Source organism: Primulina tabacum, chromosome 2, assembly GCF_025594145.1.
Source record: "Primulina tabacum isolate GXHZ01 chromosome 2, ASM2559414v2, whole genome shotgun sequence".
Classification (NCBI taxonomy): Eukaryota; Viridiplantae; Streptophyta; class Magnoliopsida; order Lamiales; family Gesneriaceae; genus Primulina; species Primulina tabacum.
Window position 1 is genome coordinate 42575183 of NC_134551.1, and position 23633 is coordinate 42598815.

The 23633-nt window shown below is 35.8% G+C and overlaps 2 protein-coding genes across 2 annotated transcripts; both read right to left on the reverse strand.

The window, feature by feature from the left end:
• Window positions 1-3063: 3063 nt before the first annotated feature.
• LOC142532083 (GDSL esterase/lipase At5g03980-like) lies at window positions 3064-14747 on the reverse strand. The gene is made up of 5 exons (XM_075638393.1): window positions 12364-14747; window positions 11941-12153; window positions 11711-11859; window positions 3506-3779; window positions 3064-3411 (listed from the first exon to the last, which is right to left on the reverse strand). Exons 1-5 carry the CDS (start codon window positions 12377-12379, stop codon window positions 3203-3205), a joined length of 861 nt encoding a protein of 286 aa, XP_075494508.1. The 5' UTR covers window positions 12380-14747; the 3' UTR covers window positions 3064-3202.
• Window positions 14748-14924: 177 nt separating this feature from the next.
• On the reverse strand, window positions 14925-15616 carry LOC142532099 (large ribosomal subunit protein eL27-like). Its single transcript, XM_075638394.1, has one exon. The coding sequence runs from the start codon at window positions 15547-15549 to the stop codon at window positions 15142-15144; it is 408 nt and encodes a 135-aa protein (XP_075494509.1). The 5' UTR covers window positions 15550-15616; the 3' UTR covers window positions 14925-15141.
• Between the last annotated feature and the right edge of the window lie 8017 nt (window positions 15617-23633).

Genomic DNA, 23633 nt, shown 5'->3' on the forward strand with positions numbered 1-23633 from the left:
CTTCAATTTGCACTTAACACTGCCAAAACTGAAACTCTTAGTTCATAAAAAACTTTTACAGTGCGTGACTGAAATTAACACGATTGAATGAATCTAACAAAGATTTCAAAGTGCTAACAAGCTCGTGAGTATAGCCTTGATTGCTACTGATATATCTGATAAGAGTGAGCTTTCGATATTTGAATACGAGTTGCGATTTTAGCAGAGTAACAGCAAGCTTGAATAGAATAGTTGTTCATGTTATCTTCTCAGCTGCCCTCTTCACCTATTTATAGGCTTCCCTCTCAACGGTAATATTAAATAACATTTGAATCCATATATCCGTTGATTGCCACGTCAATATTCTCTGACATTCGTACACTGCAATCTCTGAAATGCGGTGTTCCACTACTAGTTGCAGTCTTTTTTACTATTTGTCGATTTTCATTCTTAACTGATGAAGTGTACAACTGAGAGATCAGCTGAAGGATAATAGCTTGAGTGTTTTCGACTGAATATATCAACTGATAGGTTTTCGACTGATCAGTCAGTTGACTGCTCATTCATTTGTGTAGGTATCAGTTGCCTTTAATATTAAGCACATTAATCATCAGTTAGGCAAGTGATAGTTGATTTGCGATGTAATGCCCGAGATTTTGATTCTTTTAATCTGAGATTATTGATTTTGGAACTGATATGATTATATATGTATCATTCCGAGACCGGATTGGGCCAAGCATATGAATTACACAACTTTTGGACAGAACTATTGGCGCCCGAGCGGTAGTTTTTGACCGCCCGAATGCCATTGTTCAACAAGTATATGTTTCGGGCAGAAGATGAGGCGCCCGAGCGGTAGTTTATGACCACCCGAGCGCCAATGTGCAATAAGGAAATAGTTGGCCAGAACATTCCGCGCCCGAGCGGTACTTTCTTACCGCCCGAGCGCCGACAGCAATGTTTGAAAAAGAGACATGTTTCTCTATCATGCAAAGTAGGATATATATATGTGTTCCTTCATTCAGAAATACAGAAACGAAGAAAGGAAAAACGAGGAAAAGCTTCAGAAAATCCTTACGCCTTTATATTTCAATCTGTCAGTCTGATTTGTAATCCGAATTCAGTACCGTGTTCCTAGCGACGAGAGCTTCAACTTGACGTAAGTTTTACTACGTTTTGATATGTCTTGAAATTATGATATTTCCAGAATCGGATATGATTCATATATGATTTTCTTGACATGTTAGACATCATATAATCGAAACCGGATCGAAGAATGGATACCGTATATAATTGTTATGAATTTCTGATTGGATATGATTGAGATTGATATCAGATTCGTGTTGTACCAATTATGAGTTGTGGTAATTGATATCTGTTGATATTGTATTGACGAGGATATTCAGATTGTTCCGTTATGCAGTTGATTTTGAGTTAGATTCAGATTGATCAGATTCGGTATTGATTTGAGCATTATATTGATATTGTACTTCTTGATATTGTCATTGCCAGATTGAGTATTGACAGACTTCGAATTCCAGACTTAAACGTTGTCAGAACTACAACTAAAGAAAGGTATAAGTCAATGTCAAACCGGGAGAATGACTCGAGTAGGATATACTTGAGTTTCCCTAAACCACATACTTATTATTATTGTGTGCATTGATTTAGACTGATTTGCTGGTTCTATTGATTTATAGAAAGCATGTATTAGACGATTAGTCTTGTGACAGACGGGCCTGATGATTATGGAATCATCACGGACCCATTGCACATTGTCACCGAATAGAGATTGGCGGAGGTTGCCAAAGTCTGTGACGGATAGGTCAAGACACCAGAGGTTTGGTTATATCGATGTTGAATAGAATCGGAGTTTCTTCTATTACTGATATTCGATATGGAATGCCAACGTCTAGAAACCGGGATCCCTAGACTAGGAATGAGTCTAGTCTGAGACGTGGAGTCGCGAGTTTGATTGACAGTTTTATATTGATTATGTTTTCAGATTTGATACATATTACTAATATTTGTTTCATGCTTTATATTGATTATATGATTGCATGTATCGTTAATTTATACTGGGATGTATTTCTCACCGGAGTTATCCGGCTGTTGTCGTGTTTGTATGTGTGCATGGCAACAGGTGGGACAGGATTAGGGTCGAGGAGATGAAGAGAGATCGTGATTAGAGTGGAGACTACGGACTTGGATTTTATATAGGGTTTGAACACTTGATATGTAGTTGTTAAACCTTAGTTCTAAATGACTGTATATGCTACAAGACTTGTACTTTGTTTCGATGTATATATTCGAATGAATTCCATTACGTTCCGCACTTAACACTTAGATAAAAAAAAATAGACCATGTTTATTATAATTGATTTAATTATCCCCTCAGACGATTAAGAAATGAATTAGCGTCCGGGTCCCCACATGCGAAGCCTGGTAACTTGATCAGTTAGTCCAATAAATTCGATGCTTAGTTTGTCAAATCACTGAAATTTAGTTTCCAACAATTACCTTAAATTTTGATGAATAATATTTTGTTAAAATATTTTTTTTAGTATCTATGTTTCTTCTGTATAAGATGTGTTAAAAAGTTAATGTTTCTAATTATATAAGAAGTAAGAGGATATTACACAAAATTTTAAAAATAATAAAAATGAAACATATCTCGATTTGAAAATTTGAATTTAAATCATGATAAGATGAAAGTAAAAGAAACAATTGTTTTGATGAGTGATAATTTTAATATTTACAAACCCTCAGTGTGTAATTTGTTTTTTAAAAAAATTGAAAAACCAATTTCAGAATTTTCTGGTTACAATTTACTTGTGTTTTTATTTCCTTCATCTCATTAATGGAAAACGTGCACATAACACTCTATTATTGTATTCAAATTCATTAATTAAATAATTAATTATGACTTAATTGGGACATTTTTAAAGTTTGACGGAACCAGATTTTTGTTTTCCTAGATAAATCCTTGTAATCAAGATTTTTAAGCCGTAAATGACCGGTGATTAACTGACAGATTAATACAAATAAAGGAAATTGAGGATCTAGGAAAATATAAACAAAACATGTCACAAAATTTATTATATTTAAATGTGATCAACTCTATAATGAAAATAATATCTAATTGAATCTTACTTATAAAAATGGCTCCTATTTAGCTATGTTTAGGCTACATATAAAGAATAAAAGGTACTCCGACATTAATTCAGAAATGACAATGAAACTTGTGGAAGATTTCATTAATCAACCAAGCCGACATGATCTTGTATCCTTCTTGAGTTAAATGCACTCCGTCCCAACTTATGTATCGATGAGGATCCGAGCAAACTTCAACACCATCGGCTCCACACATTCTTGTCAAGTCGAAATTGTATTTGCCTCCAATCCCACAACAAGCTCTTTCGGAATCAAATCCTACAAGAATACAAAAACATCAATTATTTATGATCTAACGAGTGTTGCAGCGCCCGAAATGGTTTACTGCATATATACAATAAGAGAAACATACCGTAAAATCGTGCAAAGTTGATCAGAAATTGATAGGCGTTGTAATAATCTCCATAGATGATCATGGCATTTGGTATCTCTTGTTGTAATTTGTGGATGGCTTGTTGGAGTTGCTGGTTGTGGTATGTCGCGAAGTCATTCAACTGTTTGAGGCATTGGTTCTCATCATATGCTATGGAGACATTGGACTGGAAAGCCGTTTGGTAGATTGGGAGGCAGCCGATGGGGAAGTTTCCCGGAACCACCACTCTTGTAGCCCCAAAACCAATCACTTTCTGCAAATTAAACATATACATACAATCAGTGGCGGATGCACTTTAGGGCTGTACTGAGCTGTAGCTCAGCCCACTTTTTTTTTTTAATACTTAGTTAAAATAGTCTAGTCCAGCCCAGCCTAGAACCAAGATTCATCACTTAAAGGGAAATCCCCACAACCAAAAACCCAATTCCGTCTGACAAGTAGCCCGAGGATTGAGCACAAACTAAGCCTACATAATACATATTTCCTCGATCAGTACAAATGGTATTCCATTCCACTATCAAATTCAAAGCACAAAAACATCATATCTTCATGAGTGGATGGACATGGTTACCACTAATCATACGTAAAGAAGTTAGTATTAATGTCACGCCCCGAGACCGTGGTTAGTTGACACCGGCGTTGTTTTACAACCACACAATTGAAAACAACAAGTCTCGTAGTACAGTATAAACCAAAAACCAGTTTATTACTCATAATCAATCAAAAGATTGTCTTTACAACGTAGATTCTTAAAATGATAAAAATATGCGGAAGCTTTTACAACTTACTAATCCAAAACTAAAATAAACTTCTTGAATCATCTTATTATTGGCCCCAAAACTGGTCTTGCTCATCCTCTTCGATTTTCTTTTCTGATTTATCTGGGGAGAGTAAAGTAAGGGGTGAGTGATATGGTCGTCACTCAGCAAGTGGGGGCCGGGGCCGTTCGAGCACAATATAACAACATGCATAATTTCGAAAATCACATGACTTACACTTACAAAACATCATTCATATCACATGCATAACATTTACCAGCACTGAGATTCATCCACTTTCTATGGTTTACTGATATCAGTCCCTAATTTTTACTCCTCTAAGGGGGCGAGTCCGTATAGCGGTTATGTCCCCCACCGCGTAAGGGTACGTCATGGTTGGGATTCCCACCCATATACAGTCGACTCCTCACAGTGCTTAAAAACGAATGACAACAACACAAGAAAAAGAGTAGGAAAGAACATGTACTCGACCGTATTTTCAAAAACACACGAAATAAATATGCATAAACGAAAGTTTAATCTTTACAACAAGCCCACTTACCTTAGACTGGAAGAAAACGTGAAGAACTCTGAAACTATAGAAGAATCATGCAACCAACCCCTCGAAGACGCAGCAGCACATCTACCGAAAAATCAGCCGTCTTGAAAAATTCACTGCGCCTTATTTCACCGTTGGATCGGACTCAAAATTTTACAGTACGTTCACAAGTACGTTAAATATATTATGAACGGTGGAGATTGGGTTTCGAAGTCGTTTAGGCTTGTTCATACAGAAAAACCGTAGGTATGCTGAATTCCCGCCTAAAATCTGAGCAGTTTTCTTTCAAAGGCTATAAACGAAAAACTAACCGTTGGATTTTGCTGAAATTTGGATATGTTATTCAAAACATATGGAAGCATATTCTGAACGGTGGAGATCGGATTTCGAGCACTTGAGCGAGAGAAACGAATTTCTGAACTTTGAAAGAATTTTGATGACTCGTGCAGAATTTTTGGGAGAAAATTTCGAAAATTCTTGGGAGCACTTGTGAGAGCAATTTCGAAAATTGCTTGCTAGAATGAGGGGTGAAAATTTCAAAGGCTTAGGGGGTATTTATAGGTGCTGGGTAAGAATCCTACCATAAACTGATTGATTTTCCTTCCAAAATTTGGAGATGCTCCTTCCACAAATATTGATATGCTTCCTTGCTGAGAAAAGCTGTCTTGTATGTAATATTTCCTTCCAATTTGATTGATATCCAGCCTTATTTCGAAATTAATACATGATTTGTACTGAATTTTGAATATCATGTATTTATTGGCTTGGAATTTTCAATACCATGTATTATTTAATATTTTCGAATTTTATTATAACTCGAAAATAAATTCTCATATATGTCTATATTTAATTAATTGCATGCCCAAAAATTTAGGTTCTCACATCCCTCCCTTCTTATTATAAGTTTCGTCCTCGAAACTTGAGTCGGCTTGACTTTCGAAATGGTAGGGATATTGCTTGCGTATTTTTTCTTCAAACTCTCAAGTAGTTTTCTAGTTCTGTGTGGTTTGACCATTGCACCTTGACGTAGAGAATGATACGCTGTCTCAGTATTTGGTCTTTGATGTCCACAATATGAATAGAGACAACTTCATATTTCTGCTCTTTCCTCAAGTTACATTTGATCATGAGCAGTTTAATTTCCACAACATTAGTTGGGTTAGGGATGTATTTCCTTAGTTTGGACTTGTGGAATACATTGCGGATTCTACACATATCTAGTTGCAATTCTATTCTGTAAGCCAATGTGTCAATCTCTCCAGAATTTTGAATGGTTCTATGTACTAAGGATTCACTTTTTCAACTTTACTGAATCTAATGATTCTTTCATCAGTGAGACCCTTATATAAGGTGTTCACCCAATGTGAATTCCACTTGTCTTCTTTTAAGATCAGACTAACTCTTTTGCTGGTCCTATGCAGCCTTGAGTATGTCTTTGATAATGGCCAATTTTTCCATTGTCGCTTGGAATAGTTCTGGCCTGTTATGGATGTCTCCTTTATTTTGTCCCAGTACAGTGGTGATCGACACTTCCGTCCGTAAAGGCTTCAACTGGAGTCATTCCAATATTGACGTGATAACTGTTATTGTAGGCGAATTCTATCAGGGGTATATGTTCACTTCAATTACTACTGAAGTCTATGGCACATGCCCTTATCAAACCCTCTAGGATTTGAATCATTCTCTTTGTTTGACCATCATTTTAAGGACGATAAGCCGTATTAAGAGTGACTTTTGTTCTCATGGCTTCTTGAAAGCTCTACCACAAACGTGACAAAAATCTTGGATATCTATCCGACATTATGATTGTTGGCACTCCATGTAGCCGCATAATGTTATCCAAGTATAGAGTAGTCAACTTGTCAATATTATAATTCCTTCGAACAAGTGGAAAGTACGTAGATTTTGTGAGTCTATCTACGATTATCCATATCCCGTCTTGAATCTGTATTGACTTTGGAAATTCTACTACGAAATCCATGGAAATATGTTTTCATTTCCATTCTGGGATTCTAACTGTTGCAGTAATTCTCCATGTCGCTGATGATCGACTCACTTGTTGGCATATTTGTCACTTAAATATAAACTCGGCGACATCTATTTTTATTCTGTTTTGCCAGAAACTTTTTTTTTTCAAATCTCTATACATCTTTGTACTGATGGTATAGATCTGGAATGTTGACCTATGCGCCTCTAACATCACTTCTTATCGAAGATTGTCGATGTCTGGCTCACACAATCGTCCTCTCATCCCCAAGATTATGTCTGGGCCCACTTGAAAATCTGACGACTTTATTTTCTTGGCTTGTTCTTTGAACTTCTCTAGTGTCATGTCTCGACTCTGATTTAGCTTGACTGCTTCTAGAAGACATGATTGCACAGAGAGTGATGCTAGGGTTATCTTACCCATGTTTGACTCAAAGTATTGGCTACCTTATTTGCCTTGCTGGCGTGGTAGCTTATTGTCAAGTCACATTCTTTGAGTAACTTTATCCACCATCCTTGTCCCATTTTTAATTTTTTTTGAATGAACAAATATTCGAGACTTTGTGGCCAGTGAGTGAATACTTCACACTTGGCATCGTAGAGATAGTGTCTCCAAATTTTCAAAGCAAAATCACTGCTGCCAACTAGAGATCGTGAGTAGGGTAGTTTTGCTCATGCGGCTTTAGTTGACTAGCCTGTCTTTCATGAGTACGCCTCTGAGATCTTCCTTTGATACTTCGTTGTAGATGGTAAAATCCTTGTCCTCAGTAGATAATACCAACATTGGTGTAGATGCTAGCTTCTCCTTTAATGTTTGAAAGCTCTTTCACATCTTTATCTTCAGTTGAATTCATAGTTCTTTTGTGCGAGTCTCATTGGTGATACGACTACTGAAGAGAAGCCCTCGACAAATTTCAGCTAATAGCCTAGTAATCCAAAGAAGCTTCTAATTTTGGTTGCATTCTTATGTTTCGGATAATCTAGAATTGCCTCTACTTTCTTAGTTCCACTGATGACCTTATTTTGAATGCTGACATTGGGGTGTCTTCTGCTCTGACCTTTAGCTGATTATAGCTTGACCTCAGGTCGAGTTTGGAGAAGACTGTAGCTCATTTAAGTTGATCGAAAAGACCGTCTATTATTGGAAGAATATATTTATCTTGATTGTGATCTTATAGAGTTCTCTATAATCTATACATAATCTCATACTTTAATAATGTTTCTTTACAAATAGGATCGGGGCTCCCCAAAGAGATGCATTTGGCCTAATTCATTTTTTTTTTTGTCTAACAACTATTGGAGTTATTATTTTAGCTCCTTGAGTTCATCTGGAGCCATTCGGTACAGTTTATTGGAGATTAATGCATCACTGGTACCAAATTTATCTCGAACTCTACTTCTTAGTCCGAGAACATTCCAAGAAGCCTTTCTGGAAAAACGTCTGAAAATTTTCGTATTACTTGAATATCTTCCAATTTCAGCTTATCTCCTTCTTGCACTTTGTTCACCATTGCTAGGTAAACTTCTTCTCCCGATATTATGGCTTTCCAATTCTGGGTAACAGAAAAAATGCATTTCTGTTCCTTGGCATCGCCATGGTATCTGATTTCTTCTTGGTTTGGGGTTCAGAGTTTGACATTTTTACTCTGGCCATCTACTATCGCACGGCTCTTAGCTAATCAGTTCATCCTTAGGATGGCGTCGAAATCTACCGAAGTGAGTTGAATTAAGTCGGCACTGAATATATGCGAATTGATACTAATTTTATCTTATCTTGAAATTACCCCAATTATTATCTCAAAACTTAAAACCCATATAGAATATTGAAACTTAACTCAGTATTGATCTATAGCTTATTGACTTAAATCCCGAAAATTATAACTTAGTCGTTACCTCAAATAATTATTCTTTTGCTAAATCTTATTTTCATCAAGATCACGAGCCTATCACGCTCTAAAACAAAGGAGTTCATTGAATGTCATTCTCTTGAATCATTCTTAGTACCATAAAAATCAAAACTTATTGTACTATACTTTCCTTGATACCCATCAATATCTCATACCTTACTTTTTTTTTTTTTACGTAAGGTCGTAGCCTACTTATTATCCCAAAATAATATAAATTCCTTAACCTGATAATATTTTCTCACAAGATATTCCAATGTTCTACATATTTAAAGTTAGCGCTTAATATTCTTAATAACTCAAACATATTGCTCACACAATTAACTATCGACACAAAATCAACTTCTATATTACAGTACCCAAAACTTATGATATAATCCTTATATCAACTTTTCTCATGTTAGTTTTCATAAATAACTTATCATCTTCGAGTCAATTTTTTTTCCTTAAATCAGAAGCTTAAGTCAACTTATCTCTGATAGATATATTCCCAAAATAAATACAAATACTAATTGTCCTCATAATAAAATTTCAAAAAAATCGACAAGTAGTTCAAGAAACACGTTGAACGAGATTTTCGAGAAAGTTTCCAAAAGTAAAAAGTTTGGACATTGACCCATGGATAGAAAGAATACGTCGAGAGGATTCTAGAACAGTCGACGGAATTAAATTCTGAGTTTCCAATGAAAAGTAAGGAATTCTGCGAAACTTTCCTAAAATAGCAAAAAAAGACGATTTCGGAGGTCTAAACGAAAGATTTTCTTGTTTTTGGACCACGCCTCACATCAAAGTTGTGAATAATACTTGTTGGGAGTTCCGAAAGGGACTGCATCAGCCTTTTTCCATAACCTGACAAATTTTTCTTCCCAACTGGATTATGAACCTGGCGGCTCTGATACCACTTAAATGTCACGCCCCGAGACCGGGGTTAGTTGACACCGGCGTTGTTTTACAACCACCCAATTGAAAACAACAAGCCTCGTAGTACAGTATAAACCAAAAACCAGTTTATTACTCATAATCAATCAAAAGATTGTCTTTACAACGTAGATTCTTAAAATGATAAAAATATGCGGAAGCTTTTACAACTTACTAATCCAAAACTAAAATAAACTTCTTGAATCATCTTATTATCAGCCCCAAAACTGGTCTTGTTCATCCTCTTCGATTTTCTTTTTTGATTTATCTGGGGAGAGTAAAGTAAGGGGTGAGTGATATGGTCGTCACTCAGCAAGTGGGGGCCGTTCGAGCATAATATAACAACATGCATGATTTCGAAAATCACATGACTTGCACTTACATAACATCATTCATATCACATGCATAACATTTACCAGCACTGAGATTCATCCACTTTCTATGGTTTACTGATATCAGTCCCTAATTTTTACTCCTCTAAGAGGGCGAGGCCGTATAGCGGTTATGTCCCCCACCGCGTAAGGGTACGTCATGGTTGGGATTCCCACCCATATACAGTCGACTCCTCACAGTGCTTAAAAACGAATGACAACAACACAAGAAAAAGAGTAGGAAAGAACATGTACTCGACCGTATTTTCAAAAACACACGAAATAAATATGCATAAACGAAAGTTTAATCTTTAAAACAAGCCCACTTACCTTAGACTGGAAGAAAACGTGAAGAACTCTGAAACTATAGAAGAATCATGCAACCAACCCCTCGAAGACGCAGCAGCACATCTATCCGAAAAATCATCCGTCTTGAAAAATTCACTGCGCCTTATTTCACCGTTGGATCGGACTCAAAATTTTACAGTACGTTCACAAGTATGTTAAATATATTATGAACGGTGGAGATTGGGTTTCGAAGTCGTTTAGGCCTGTTCATACAGAAAAACCGTAGGTATGCTGAATTCCCGCCTAAAATCTGAGCAGTTTTCTTTCAAAGGCTATAAACGAAAAACTAACCGTTGGATTTTGCTGAAATTTGGATATGTTATTCAAAACATATGGAAGCATATTCTGAACGGTGGAGATCGGATTCCGAGCACCCGAGCGAGAGAAACGAATTTCTGAACTTTGAAAGAATTTTGATGACTCGTGCAGAATTTTTGGGAGAAAATTTCGAAAATTTTTGGGAGCACTTGGGAGAGCAATTTCGAAAATTGCTTGCTAGAATGAGGGGTGAAAATTTCAAAGGCTTAGGGGGGTATTTATAGGTGCTGGGTAAGAATCCTACCATAAACCGATTGATTTTCCTTCCAAAATTTGGAGATGCTCCTTCCACAAATATTGATATGCTTCCTTGCTGAGAAAAGCTGCCTTGTATGTAATATTTTCTTCCAATTTGATTGATATCCAGCCTTATTTCGAAATTAATACATGATTTGTACTGAATTTTGAATTTCATGTATTTATTGACTTGGAATTTTCAATACCATGTATTATTTAATATTTTCGAATTTTATTATAACTCGAAAACAAATTCTCATACATGTCTATATTTAATTAATTGCATGCCCAAAAATTTAGATTCTCACAATTAAAATCAAGAGGTGAGCTGGTAATAATGAAAATGGTGGAACTGGTAATAATTAAACTTCTTAATAAGATATAAAACGACACTTATGCCCTTGATAGTTTTTTTTATACTAGGCTGAGAACTATAATTGTTATCTTACTATATACATTGAATAAATTTTCGAGAAAATATTGATAAAAAATAAATCTTTTTAATATTAATTAAACGATCATATATTTTATTAACATATTGAGATAAATTCTATTATTGATGAATTTTATATTTTAAAATCTTGTACGACACAACTTTATTGAACGATATAATGTAATTTTTTTTTAATAATATTTAACTTATCATATTGAATTCAAGCCCCCCAATCTCTTATTCTTCGATCCGTCCCTACATACAATTAGTACGTAATTTTTTAGTTGCTTAAATAATGGTTATTGAAACATTGAGAATAACACATTCATTGTTGTTTCCCCTTTAAAATTACCTTGACTCCCTCCATAATGGTATTAACAATATCCGGCACCATGCTTTTTAGCTCTTCAATCAATTTTCCTTGAAAGATTGCGTAGTTGTAATCGTTCCCACCGATTTCTCCAACCATGAAATAGGCATCACGAAGTTTCTCAACACAATCTATACGTAAATTCGAAACATATAAATTGCTTAGAAATTTTTGAAAACTTTATTTGAAGACGAAAAAGTTTAATTACTGACCTCTATGATCAAGGCAGATAGAATCGAAATGAGACGACATCCAACCCAACTGTACATGGAGAGAAGAATTCGTGACAGGATTCAAAATTTTTTTGCTTGCCAAAACTTGCGAGGATAACGCGGTGGAGCCTGCAACCGCAAAGTTGACTCCATGCTTGAAGTCTGCTCTTGTGTTTCTGTAAGGCGGAAGCAATGGAAGACCAGCATCCATGGCTAGCAAAAGCAACACGATTATAGATGTACTATTACCGCATCAACCAATTGAAAACAAATTAATATATATATATATATATATATATATATATATATATTGAATATATGTATTGAAAATATATAACTTTGAATTATTCCCAAGACTACGTGACCTAAAAACTAAGTATAAGAGTCCCCTATCGAATTTACCCGTATTAATAAAATTTATACCTATATAGTCGATCATAAGAAAACCATTTGAACAACGACCTGTGGCGTTCTTGAAAAAAGTTTTTTTATTAAATAATTATTTTTAATTATTTCATATATGGTGTAAATATGTATTATTTTCGAAAATGGTCCTTATTAAGGTATTTTTACTCAACGAGCCATATTTTAAATCGGTACGCAAAATTTTGCAGGCCGGGAGACTTTTTGAGGATTCAGACAATATTTTCAAAAACGTACCTAAATGAAATATTTTACGGGATCGTTTTTGAGCTTAATGAGATTATTTTATTGCATAATGAGCCCAAAATTCTACTTAACCTCATTAATTTTAATTAAGAACCCATTATACTACTTAAACTACATCTCAAAAACCCTAATCTCCTACATTCACCTTCGGCCGCCCCCTCTCCCAACTCCTGCAGCCATCTTCGAAATTTCAGCAGCTTTCTCCTTAGGTTTTCTCAAGTTTCTTTCGAGGACTCCTTCCCCGTCTCTCCGGTGCAAGTTCTACGCGAATATCTCTAAGGTTTCGGGCGTACATACGCAAAGACACGCCCTAAATATCGTTCTTCTCATCATTATATGCTGATTTGTGTGTTTATGCATTAGAAATTCTTAGACCTATTATGTTGCATCCGTTTTGCAAGGTCTTGTTACGAAATATGCATACTATTCTACATGTACCTCACGTTTTCTATGGTTTTGTGCAAGGGGCTGCTAGGTCTAAGTTCCAAGAGGCTAAACACGTCGAGATCTATGGAATAAGGTGGAGAGGGCGTCAGTTCAGGTCTAGGGGAAAGGGGCCATTGCTTGAATCCTAGGAGGCACGTAGCGTCTAGATCGGGTTAAGTGGGAGGAGTAGCCGTGCATGGCTCGTTCCAGAGGCTGGTTTGGGACGTGAATGGTCCATGATCGGCTGGTAGGGTGGAAATGCATGGAGCGAAGCGAGGAGGCGGATTAGGACGAGATAACGGCTAGATCGGTTGTTTCATGGTGAATCGAGGGGTGCATGTGCTTAGGGCTGAGGGCAGTGGTTAGGTCGGTCCCAGGAGGGTCCAGAGGAGGGCTAGAAGTGGTTGGTTCCGGGCTGGTCCGGTCTAGTTTGGGCTATGATCGAGTTCTTGAGGGCTAGGCGTATTAGTGTTTGTTAGATGCAAGTGCAGAAATTTTCCAACAAGTGGCAGCCGGTTTTAGGTGGTTCAAAACGGCTGGAATTGTGTTGTTTAGGGGTGATTAAGTTGTGGCTAAAATTTGGGAAAATTTGGTTAATTTTCGGGTTGATTCGGGTTAAAACTGAGACCCCGATCCAAGTTTTAAAACGAATCTTAAAAATTACTGAACGGGCTGGAGGTTACGTCTAGGAAATGATTATAAATATGTCTTGATTTATTTCAAGGAGTTTGGTTGACTTCGGGTCGAAATTTTGAGGTCCATGGGTAAAATGATCAATTAAGATTTCCAAGGACAAAATGATCGTTGAGTTAGCAGTCCTGGCAGCGCCCTGATCACAAATTGACATGCTTTAAATTTACATGTAATCACGAACATGATTTTTTATGGAAACAAGAAAAATATGTTGTATGCTTGATTTTAAAGAAATTTACATATATGCATGATTTTTATAAATGATGAGTATGATGATATGTTTTGAAGGATGAAGTTAGTTGTGACTAATACGAACACGAACATGTAAGGCCAAGGCTCGGTGGATGGGTAATATTGTCGATGATGTCCCCATCGTCGGGTACCGCGGTTATACGTAGATGAATCCATCGAATTATAGCTGATACAAAAGTCATAACTAATTATCAGAATTCTAATAAAGAAAATGAACATGTATTGTTGACATGATGAAATATGTTATGGTCACGTTTATGCTTTGACATGTTATGTTTAAGCTAATGCTTTTAAGATCATAAAATGTATTTTAATTACAATACTTTTCACTATTGCATGTGATGTATATGTACTTAGCTATCATGGTTCAGGTGTGTTGAGTCTTTAGACTCGCTAGTTGTGAATGATGCAGGTGAGCATGATGATGTGGAGACTGGAGGCGCTGAAGATTGAGTAGGCTGAACTGGGGGTGCAAATGAAAACCCGAGGACCTTGCATTTCTTTCGCATAATATGATTATAAGAAATGGTTTAAACAATATTTTTAAATGAAATTAAACTAATCCAAAAGTACTTAAAAATAAATATTTTACCATCACTGGATAGATGAGATTTGAAATTTATTTTTCCAATGATTTTTAAATATATATGAAAAATAAATAAATAAATAAATATGAATGAGATAATTAATTTAACTGATGTTCATCGTTTCATACATCACTTTATATATCAGATGTGAGTTTAGTATTCAACCCTAGTTCTAGTTTTCATTTGAGCCCATTAAGTTCCTTATTGGGGAGTCCATAGACAGATTCCAAAGTCTATTTAGTTTAATCATATAAGAATAGTCCACTTCAATATCTGCACACGATTGTTCATCTGATTTTAGATAACAATCTATCTAAAGCAATTCTTGATCCAGCAAATATAAGAGTTTTTAACAAATCACAGCAAACTGCATCAACGCAGAATATACTCCTCATAAGTATAGTCATGATATCAAGTACGATAACACTAACTTCACTACCTGATTATGTAGAAAACCTAACAATTAACAGAACTAAGTTTGTCACATCAAAATCCCAAAGTAAATAGCAATTTAGCTGAAATGAAAGGGCAGAAATCCGCAAGAAAAACTGAAACTCGCACAATTACTTTAACCTCAAAACCTGAGCTTGGAGAAAAACCAACGATTCTTGCCGGTCTTGAACCTTTCCTCGAACCGAGCCTTGATCTCCTTACAAGCCGTCACCTTCTTGTCACGTGAAGCAAGGGAATCCGCGGAAACCACGTCCTTGAGATCCACGTCAAGCGTGTAACGCGTAGGCATGATGTGATTATAGTTCACAACCCTGACGAAAGCCTTTACACGAGATTTCTTGGCCTGCTTCTTGGCGGAGTCCTTGCGGATAACCTTGCTAGGGTATTTCGCGATTCCAGCAACTAGGCAGTGGCCATAGGGGCGGTCGCGGGTGCCGTCATCGAAGTTTTTCACGATAGTGGCTTTATGGCCAGCGAATCTGCCCTGAAGGAGGATCACCGCCTTGTTCGGCTTCAGGAATTTCACCATGTTGTGCTGCAGCGTGTGGTGGCGCTAACCGAAATCGCAGGCAGGATATAATCACACTGTCTAGGGTTTTTTTTTTGGGGCAAACAAATGGGCCTATCTAAACTGTCCTAGATAAATGGGCCCTCGATGGCCCAAACATGGGTTTTAATTGACCCACAAGTCCAAAACACGGGGCTGAATCGTTTTTAAAACCAGCCAAAATTAATATTTTATTATATAATGATAATTGACATATATATAGGGTAAAATTCAACAGATGTGTATATATTAGCGTTGATGAGTTTTGGATCACGGCAGAATCATCTACTACTCCTCAAAAACTCCCCGAGTGCTCTACGCAAGTCTGCAGATTTCTTAGGTCACATTTCTAGTTTATTTCTTTGCGTTTTTGGAAATACTTTTAGGAACAATCTATTCTATATTTTCGTTCCTAGATGTTATAAAACATTGTAGTCATGCATTTGTTGTGTAAAATCATGTTTCGATTTTACATATTCGGTCTTGTTCCACTCTAAAGAAATTATAATTAATAATCACAATCGTTTGATATTTTTAAGAAAGAAGATTATGGAGCGGAAGATTCTCTCTCCCCTTGTCGGAGTTGATGGGGGTGTCAGGGAGGGTATCGAGAGGGCTAATAATCTAGGATGGTCTAAATGGATCATTGATATGCATTTACTCTAATCCAAGCTATACACCAACATGCTCCTTTCTTTCCCATTGTCCAATATCGGAGCAGACTCGCAACCTCAGTTCCAGTGTGAGTGCAACTACAATCCAGTTTTTCCCTCAAATCGTAAACCAAGTGGCATACGAATTGGCTAGATAAAACTTACAAACTCGGAGATTTTGGTTTTTTTTACTGTGAATCCTGTGTTTCTCAGAAAGTATGTAAACCAAGATTTGTTGAATGATTAATAAAAATGGATTTATGTTTTAGAAAAAAATTTATTTAAGGGTATCAATGTTGAAAATTATTTAGTTTATTCAAGTTGCTCAGTTAGTTTTATTTGTTAGGAGTTTGACCGATTCATTTGCAATTGTTGCAATATTTTAGGAGTAAAGCTGGTGGGTAGAGTTCATGTCACTTAAATTGAATGTTTTATATAGAGGTGACTATTCATCATATTAATACATAAAGATTTTGATTCATTTCTCACAACACTTATCCTTCTGCTTTTACTCTTGTATGCACTTGCTTTCTATTAATCTATGAAATGTGGTACCAGAGACATGTAAAAAAAATATAGGAAAAGAAAAGAGAGAGTGAGAAAAATAGAGCAAAACAGTAAAAAAAGAAACAAGGGAGCGTGAAATAACAACTCTGCAACAATAACTTTATTTTACACGTTTAGGACATGATTTGTATGAATGAATGGTTAGATATGTATGAGTAGTGAATGAACTTCAAAAAATGTGTCAAGAAAATACTTGTCCCACATTGAAAAATGTGTCAAATAAAGTCTTTTTTATTAGATCCAAGTTTTAGTTAAGCGTTTGGGCCCCAAGGGGTACCATAGTTTTTTAGAAGGGGGAAGACGCTTATAGGCTGGGTCTCGCTGAAACACACACGCGCGCGGTCGGTTGGCCTGTGGCGATGCGGTGCGGTGTGGTCTCTTGGCCATATTAATCTTTTTGGACAAAGTTTATTTAGAAAATAATTTTATTTTCGACACTACGTCTCGTGTGACTTTTGGCGTTTTGGTGCAGAACTGCGTCCCTTCACAAAGAATCGTGCGTCCCCTACCTTGAAGGGTGCGTCTCATTACTTATCACAGAAGGTCGCGTCCCATGACTTATCGCAGAAGTGTGCATCCCATGACTTGTCGCAGAAGAGTGTGTCACCTGGCTTATGCGATTCACTCTTTAAATAGTCCCTCTGCATGCATTCATCAGACACTGTGCATACATTTTCTTTGCATTATTTTCCTCCAAAATTTGAAAGCTCGACCATATCTTTGTTCGCTGACATCCGGAATTTGTAGTACTGCATTTTCTGATTAGAATTAGTGTATCTTGAGGACGATTGTCATTCTGTATAATAGCACATAAATACGGGCAATTTTGTCTTACGGAAAAAAGATTTTCCTTGCTTCAACTCGTACTGCTGTCTGTTCCGAAAATCAACAGAACCATAAACAGCATGAATTAAATAAAACATGAATATAATCAATCTTGGAATAGAATTATAATTATATTTCATTCCAATGATTCCAATTATTGGTTTCGAAAAAAAATGAAAAAAAAATGAAATAAAATTATTTTAAATAATCAAATATTTTTAATTAAAAATTCAAAAATAATAGCTTACTCAATAAATATTATTATTATTACTATTATTATTATTATTATTAAATAACAAAAATATTAATTATTGATTCTCTATTATTTTAAATTAATAATGTCGTAGAACTATATTATTATTTTAACTAATATTATTAACATCATAATTAAATTATCATCATTTTATTTTTTATTATTAATATTAAAAATAAAAATACCAAAAATAATAATCATAACATATATTATCAATTATTTATTTATTTATTTATTTATTATTATTATTATTATTATTAAAATATAGATTTAAATTAGTTAAACTAAATAAGGTAATTTTTCGTAAAATAGATAAAAATTGAGAGTAAGAATGATCGATCATTTCCATAAATACGTAAATAATCATTCTCATTGGAATGATGTCTTACCAAACATGAGTTTAAAGAATGAGATGAGATGTTCAGTCCATTATCATCTCATTCCCTCCTACCAAGCATGTCTTTATTTCACTGTCGTTTTTTCTTTTCAGCAGCATGCATGGCTTTAGACGGCTTTGTGCAACCAGCAATCCGTCATTTCGATGGTCACTATGACCAATGGAGCATGCTCATGGAAAATTTCTTGCGCTCAAAAGAGTATTGGCGAGTAGTTAGTACAGGAATTGTTGCACCAGCAGCAAGTGCAATATTGAAACATATACAAAAAACTGAATTTGAAGGATTGGAGCTGAAGGATTTGAAGGCGAAAAATTGTCTTTCCTAGGCAATTGACCGATCTATCTTGGAAAAAATTCCTCGCAAAGAAACTTCCAAGGATATTTGGGATTTTATGAAGAATAAATATCAAGGCTCGTCAAAAATCAAGCATGTACAGCTTCAAGCCTTGAGGAAGAGTTCTGAAACTTTGTAAATGAAAGATGACGAGTCGGTCACTAGCTACTGTACAAGGATAATGGCGATAGCAAAAAAAATTTGATTTCATGATGAGAATGTCGGCAATATTCTAGGTAGGTGGCAAGCAACATTTATGGAGGTTGGTGGCAAAACGCGTTGAGCTCATCTTAGGAGGTTAGAAGAAGACGAACAAAACGTGTTGAGTGTTTGTTAGATCATCCCTTCTTGGAGTTCTTTCTCTCATGTTATGGCATTTGAATATTTAGTTCAATAATATTTGCGAGGTGTTTTTTATCCTGTATTAAGAGAGTATGTGTTCTATTTGGAAATACAGTGAGTGGTTGTACACCATAAAATATTATAGTAAAATTCTTTTCATCTTGCCCGTGATTTTTACCTTAATAATTTTATGGGATTTCCACGTAAATCTATGTATTCAGTTTTATACTTTATTTTCATATTATTATATCAAGTTGTCGTACATGGGACCAACAAAGGGTATCAGAGCCTTGATTTAAAATTTTCTTAAAATTCTGAGCATGCTCTGTGTTTGTAGCCTAGACAGATCTTCCACATCAGAAATTTTTTTTGAGATTTTTTATTAAGTCGAGATTATTTTTTCTTGTCTACTAAATTGTTGTAGACATAATGGCGGGCAAATACGACATAAAAAGTTCAATGAAAGCAATTTTATGCTATGAAAAATAAAAATACAAGCTATTTTAAGAAAAGAAAATTTCTTGGCGGCTATTGGAGATAAACCGATGGAAATGAAGGACGATGGAAAGTAGAATGAGATGAATGATAATGTTATTTACAATTTATACTTGGCTATAGCATGTGAAGTAATGTCAAGTATCTCTGAGATAAAAACAACAAAAGTTATCTGAGATACTCCAACAAAGATGTACGAGGTCAAATCACTACATGATAAGATTTTCCTAAAGAGAAGACTTTATACTATTTGTACGACGGAATCCTCATCGATGACCGACCATATCAACACACTAAATGCTCTATTTGTCCAACTCACTTTCAAGAGACATAAAATAGTTGAAAATGAACATGTGGGGCTTCTACTTCAAAGTCTACCAAATTCATATGATCAACTTATCGTCAATTTAACCAAAAATATTTTTATGGGCTCTCTAAAATTCGAAGATGTCTTAACTACGTTTTTAGATAAGAAATTTGACGCAAGAATAAAGAAGATAGATTGGTAATTTCGAAACAAGCAGAGACTTTATCGATGATAAGAGGAAGACTTATGAACCGTAACTCGAGTAGGGTCCAAAGATGAGGTAGATCAAAATCGAGAAGTAAGAAGAAAAATATTTATTGCTTTAAATGTGGCAGTAAAGGACACTTCAAAAAAGAGTGTACGAGTATCGAGAAGAGTTTTCAAGGAAATGTGGCTGACACTTTAGGCGGTGGTGAAATATTATTCAACGAAGCGGCAACAGTTGCAGAAGGAAGACACAAATTTTGTGACACATGGATTATGAATTTAGGAGCAACGTGATGCATTACGTCTCAGAGAGAATAGTTTGATCATTATAAGCTCTCAGGTGGATCTGTGTTCATGAGAAATGATCATACATTGGAAATCGCTGGGGTCAATACTATCAAAATAAAGAATGTTTGATGGTACCATTTGCACCATACAAGAGGTACGACATGTGAAGGGACTGACGAAAAATCTTTTGTCCTTGGGGCAATTGGAAGTTATCGAGGGCAAAACCCGTATCGAGAAAGGGATCATGAAAATTGTGAAAGATGCGCTTGTGGCTATGAAGGTGAAAAAAGTTGATGCAAATCTGTATTTACTTTTGAGAGAAACACACAAAGAGACAGAACTAGTTGTTGCATCAATTGGTCAAGAGAAGAACTAACAGTGTTATGGCATAGAAAGCTCGGGCATATGTCAGAACGAGAGTTGAAAATTCTCTTAGAACTGAAGCTGTTGTCGGACTTACAAAAGTGTTACTACCTTTTGTGAGTATTGTGTTACCAGTAAACAACATATATTAAAGTTTGGCACTTCCAATGTCAAAAAAAAACATATTGAAGCTGATTCATTTGGATGTTTGGCAAACACCGGTTGTATCCCTAGGAGGACCGAGATAATTTGTCTCATTTATTGATGATTTCTCTAGGATATGTTGGGTGTATCCAATCAATAAAAAATCAGATGTTTTCCAGAACTTCAAAGATTTCAAAGCGCGGGTTGAACTTTATTTTGAAAAGAAAATCAAGTGTTTGAAGACTAACAATGGAGAAAAATATACCAGTAAAGAATTTGATGCATTTTATCAACATGAGGGCATCGAAAGACAGTTTACGATGGCTTACATTCCTCATTAAAATGGAGTGGTGGAGCAGATGAATAGGACCTTGTTAGAAAGAACAAGAGCTATGTTGAGGAGTGAGGGTCTAGATAAGTCATTTCGGGCGGGAGCAGTTAAAACCGCTTGTTATATTATCAGTCGTTATCCTTCAGTGATGATTGATCTGAAAACTCCAATGAAGATGTGGACTGGGTAGCCGACTGATTTTTCTCCTTTGTATACATTTGGAAGTCCTGTGTACATTCTGACGATGAGCAAGAAAGATCGTAGTCAGATTCGAAATCCAGAAAATGTATCTTCTTGGGTTATGTTGAAGGAGTAAAGGGATTTCACTTGTGGGATCCTATTGTCCACAAGCTTGTCATCAGCAAATATGTTATCTTCGAGGAATATAAAGTAAAATGAAACAAATGCACGTTGAATTCAGAAATTACTATATTTCAGGTGGAAAATAAGACGGACAAAGGTGAAATTTCTTGTGAAACAGTACCAGAGCACGAAGAACAAGAATATGTTGAGTCTGAGGTTTCCAATTGAAGCAGTCAATTCGAGAAAGAAAACCACCAGGTTGACTTTTAGATTATGTCACTTAAAGCAATATTGAAAATTGTCTAGTATCAGAGGATGGTGAGCCATCGAGTTTCCATGAGGCTGCTTAAAGCTCATATGTATCCTTGTGGATGATAGCAATGCAAGAAGGCTTGGAGGCATTAGACAAGAATAAAATTTGGGATCTTGTTACACTGCTATAAGGGACGAAAGCAATTGGTAACAGATGAGTCTATAAGATCAAGCGTGATGACAATAACCAAGTGGAGCGTTATCGTGCTAGATTTGTGGTAAAAAGATATGCTCGGAAAGAAAACATTGACTTCAATGAGATATTTTCTCTTATGGTTCGGCTTACAACAGTCAGAGCAGTGTTAGCATGGTGTGGTGTTTGACCTACATCTAGAACAGCTAGATGTGAAAATGACATTTCTTCATAAAGATTTTGAAGAAGAAATCTATATGCTCCAACCATAAGAGAAAATATCTCATTATGTGTTTACACTTGCAGAGAGAACAGTAAACTGGGTTTCAAAACTACAAGTAGTTGTTGCATTATCTACAACGGAGGCAAAATATATGGTAACTACTCAATCTTATAAGGAGGCAATATGGATTAAAAGGTTATTGGAGAAGATCGGGCACAAATAAGATAAAGTTCTTTTATTTTGTGACAGTCATAGTACCTTGCGCATCGCAAGGAATCCAGTCTTTCATTCCAAGACTAATCACATTGGAGTTCAATTTCACTTTGTTCGAGAACTAGTAGAAGAAAGAAGTGTGGATATGAAGAAGATCCATACAAATGATAACATAGTTGATGTTCTTGCCAAGCTAGTGAACACTGACAAGTTTGAGTGGTGTAAATCATCAAGTGGGCTAGAAGAAACGTAAACATCAGTAAATGACAAGATTGAAAGAATGTGTGGAAATGTGTTTGATTATCAATCAGTTCTTCAAGTGGGAGAAATGTCGGCAATATACTAGGCAATATAATAGGTAGGTGGGAGACAACATTTATGGAGGTTGGTGGCGAAACACGTTGAGCTCATAATAGGAGGATAAAAAAAGATGGACGAAACGCGTTGAGGTATAGAGCTCTCTTCCCCTCATTCCAGATCATCTTTTCATCGAGTTCTTTATCTCATCTTATAGCATATGAGTGTTTAGTTCTATAATATTTTTGATGTTCTAGTTCTCCTGTATTAAGAGAGTGTGTGTTCTCTTTAGAAACACAGTTAGTGGTTGTATACCATAAAATATTATAGTGAAATTTTTTTCATCTTGCCCTTGATTTTACTCTAATAATTTTAGGATTTTTTCATGTAAATCTCGATGTCCAATTTTATACTTTATTTTCATATTATTATCTCAAATTTTCGTACGTTGGACTAATAGAGAAGATGAAATATGTTGCCATTGTTGAGAAGATATTGTGTTCATTAGCTCCAAAGTATAATTATGTTGCATGTTCAATTGAAGAATCCAAAGACATAGACAACTTTTCACTTGATGAATTACATAGTTCTTTAATCGTCCACGACCAGAAGATGAATCACAACACAACCATAGATGAGCAACACTTAAAGGCTTATATCCATGATGGATTTTCTAATTCGAGTGGAAGAGGTTGAGGTAGAGGTAATGGAGGAAGAGGTCGAGGCAACAAGGATGGAGAAGGGCGAGGCAATGGAAGCCGAAAAGTTAAAATTTTCAAGACTGATAATGATCCATCACATTCTCAAGGCAGAGAAGAGGAAATTATCACGAGTTTGACAAATCCAAAATAGAGTGCCATAGATGTCATTTAAATGGACTTACAAATCCAAAATAGAGTGCCATAGATGTCACCATCTTGGTCACTATCATATTGAATGTTACACTAAGTTACATCAAGATGAAGGAGAAAGGTCAAGTATTGCATAAAACAAATAAGTAGAGACTCTGTTGATGGCTTGTCGTGTCAAAGAAGATTGTGAACCGGACATTTGGTATGTGGACACAGGCTGCAACAACC

What these genes read in the sequence shown, in the direction of transcription:
- LOC142532083 (XM_075638393.1), bottom strand. An exon ending in CCATTATGGAGGGAGTCAAG is followed by an intron (nt 3,780 to 11,710) that starts GTAATTTTAAAG and finishes TTTAATTTGCAG; the next exon opens with AAAGTGATTGGTTTTGGGGC. An exon ending in CAACTTTGCACGATTTTACG is followed by an intron (nt 3,412 to 3,505) that starts GTATGTTTCTCT and finishes GTATTCTTGTAG; the next exon opens with GATTTGATTCCGAAAGAGCT.
- LOC142532099 (XM_075638394.1), bottom strand. Translation starts at nt 15,549, where the DNA reads ATGGTGAAATTCCTGAAGCCGAACAAGGCGGTGATCCTCCTTCAGGGC.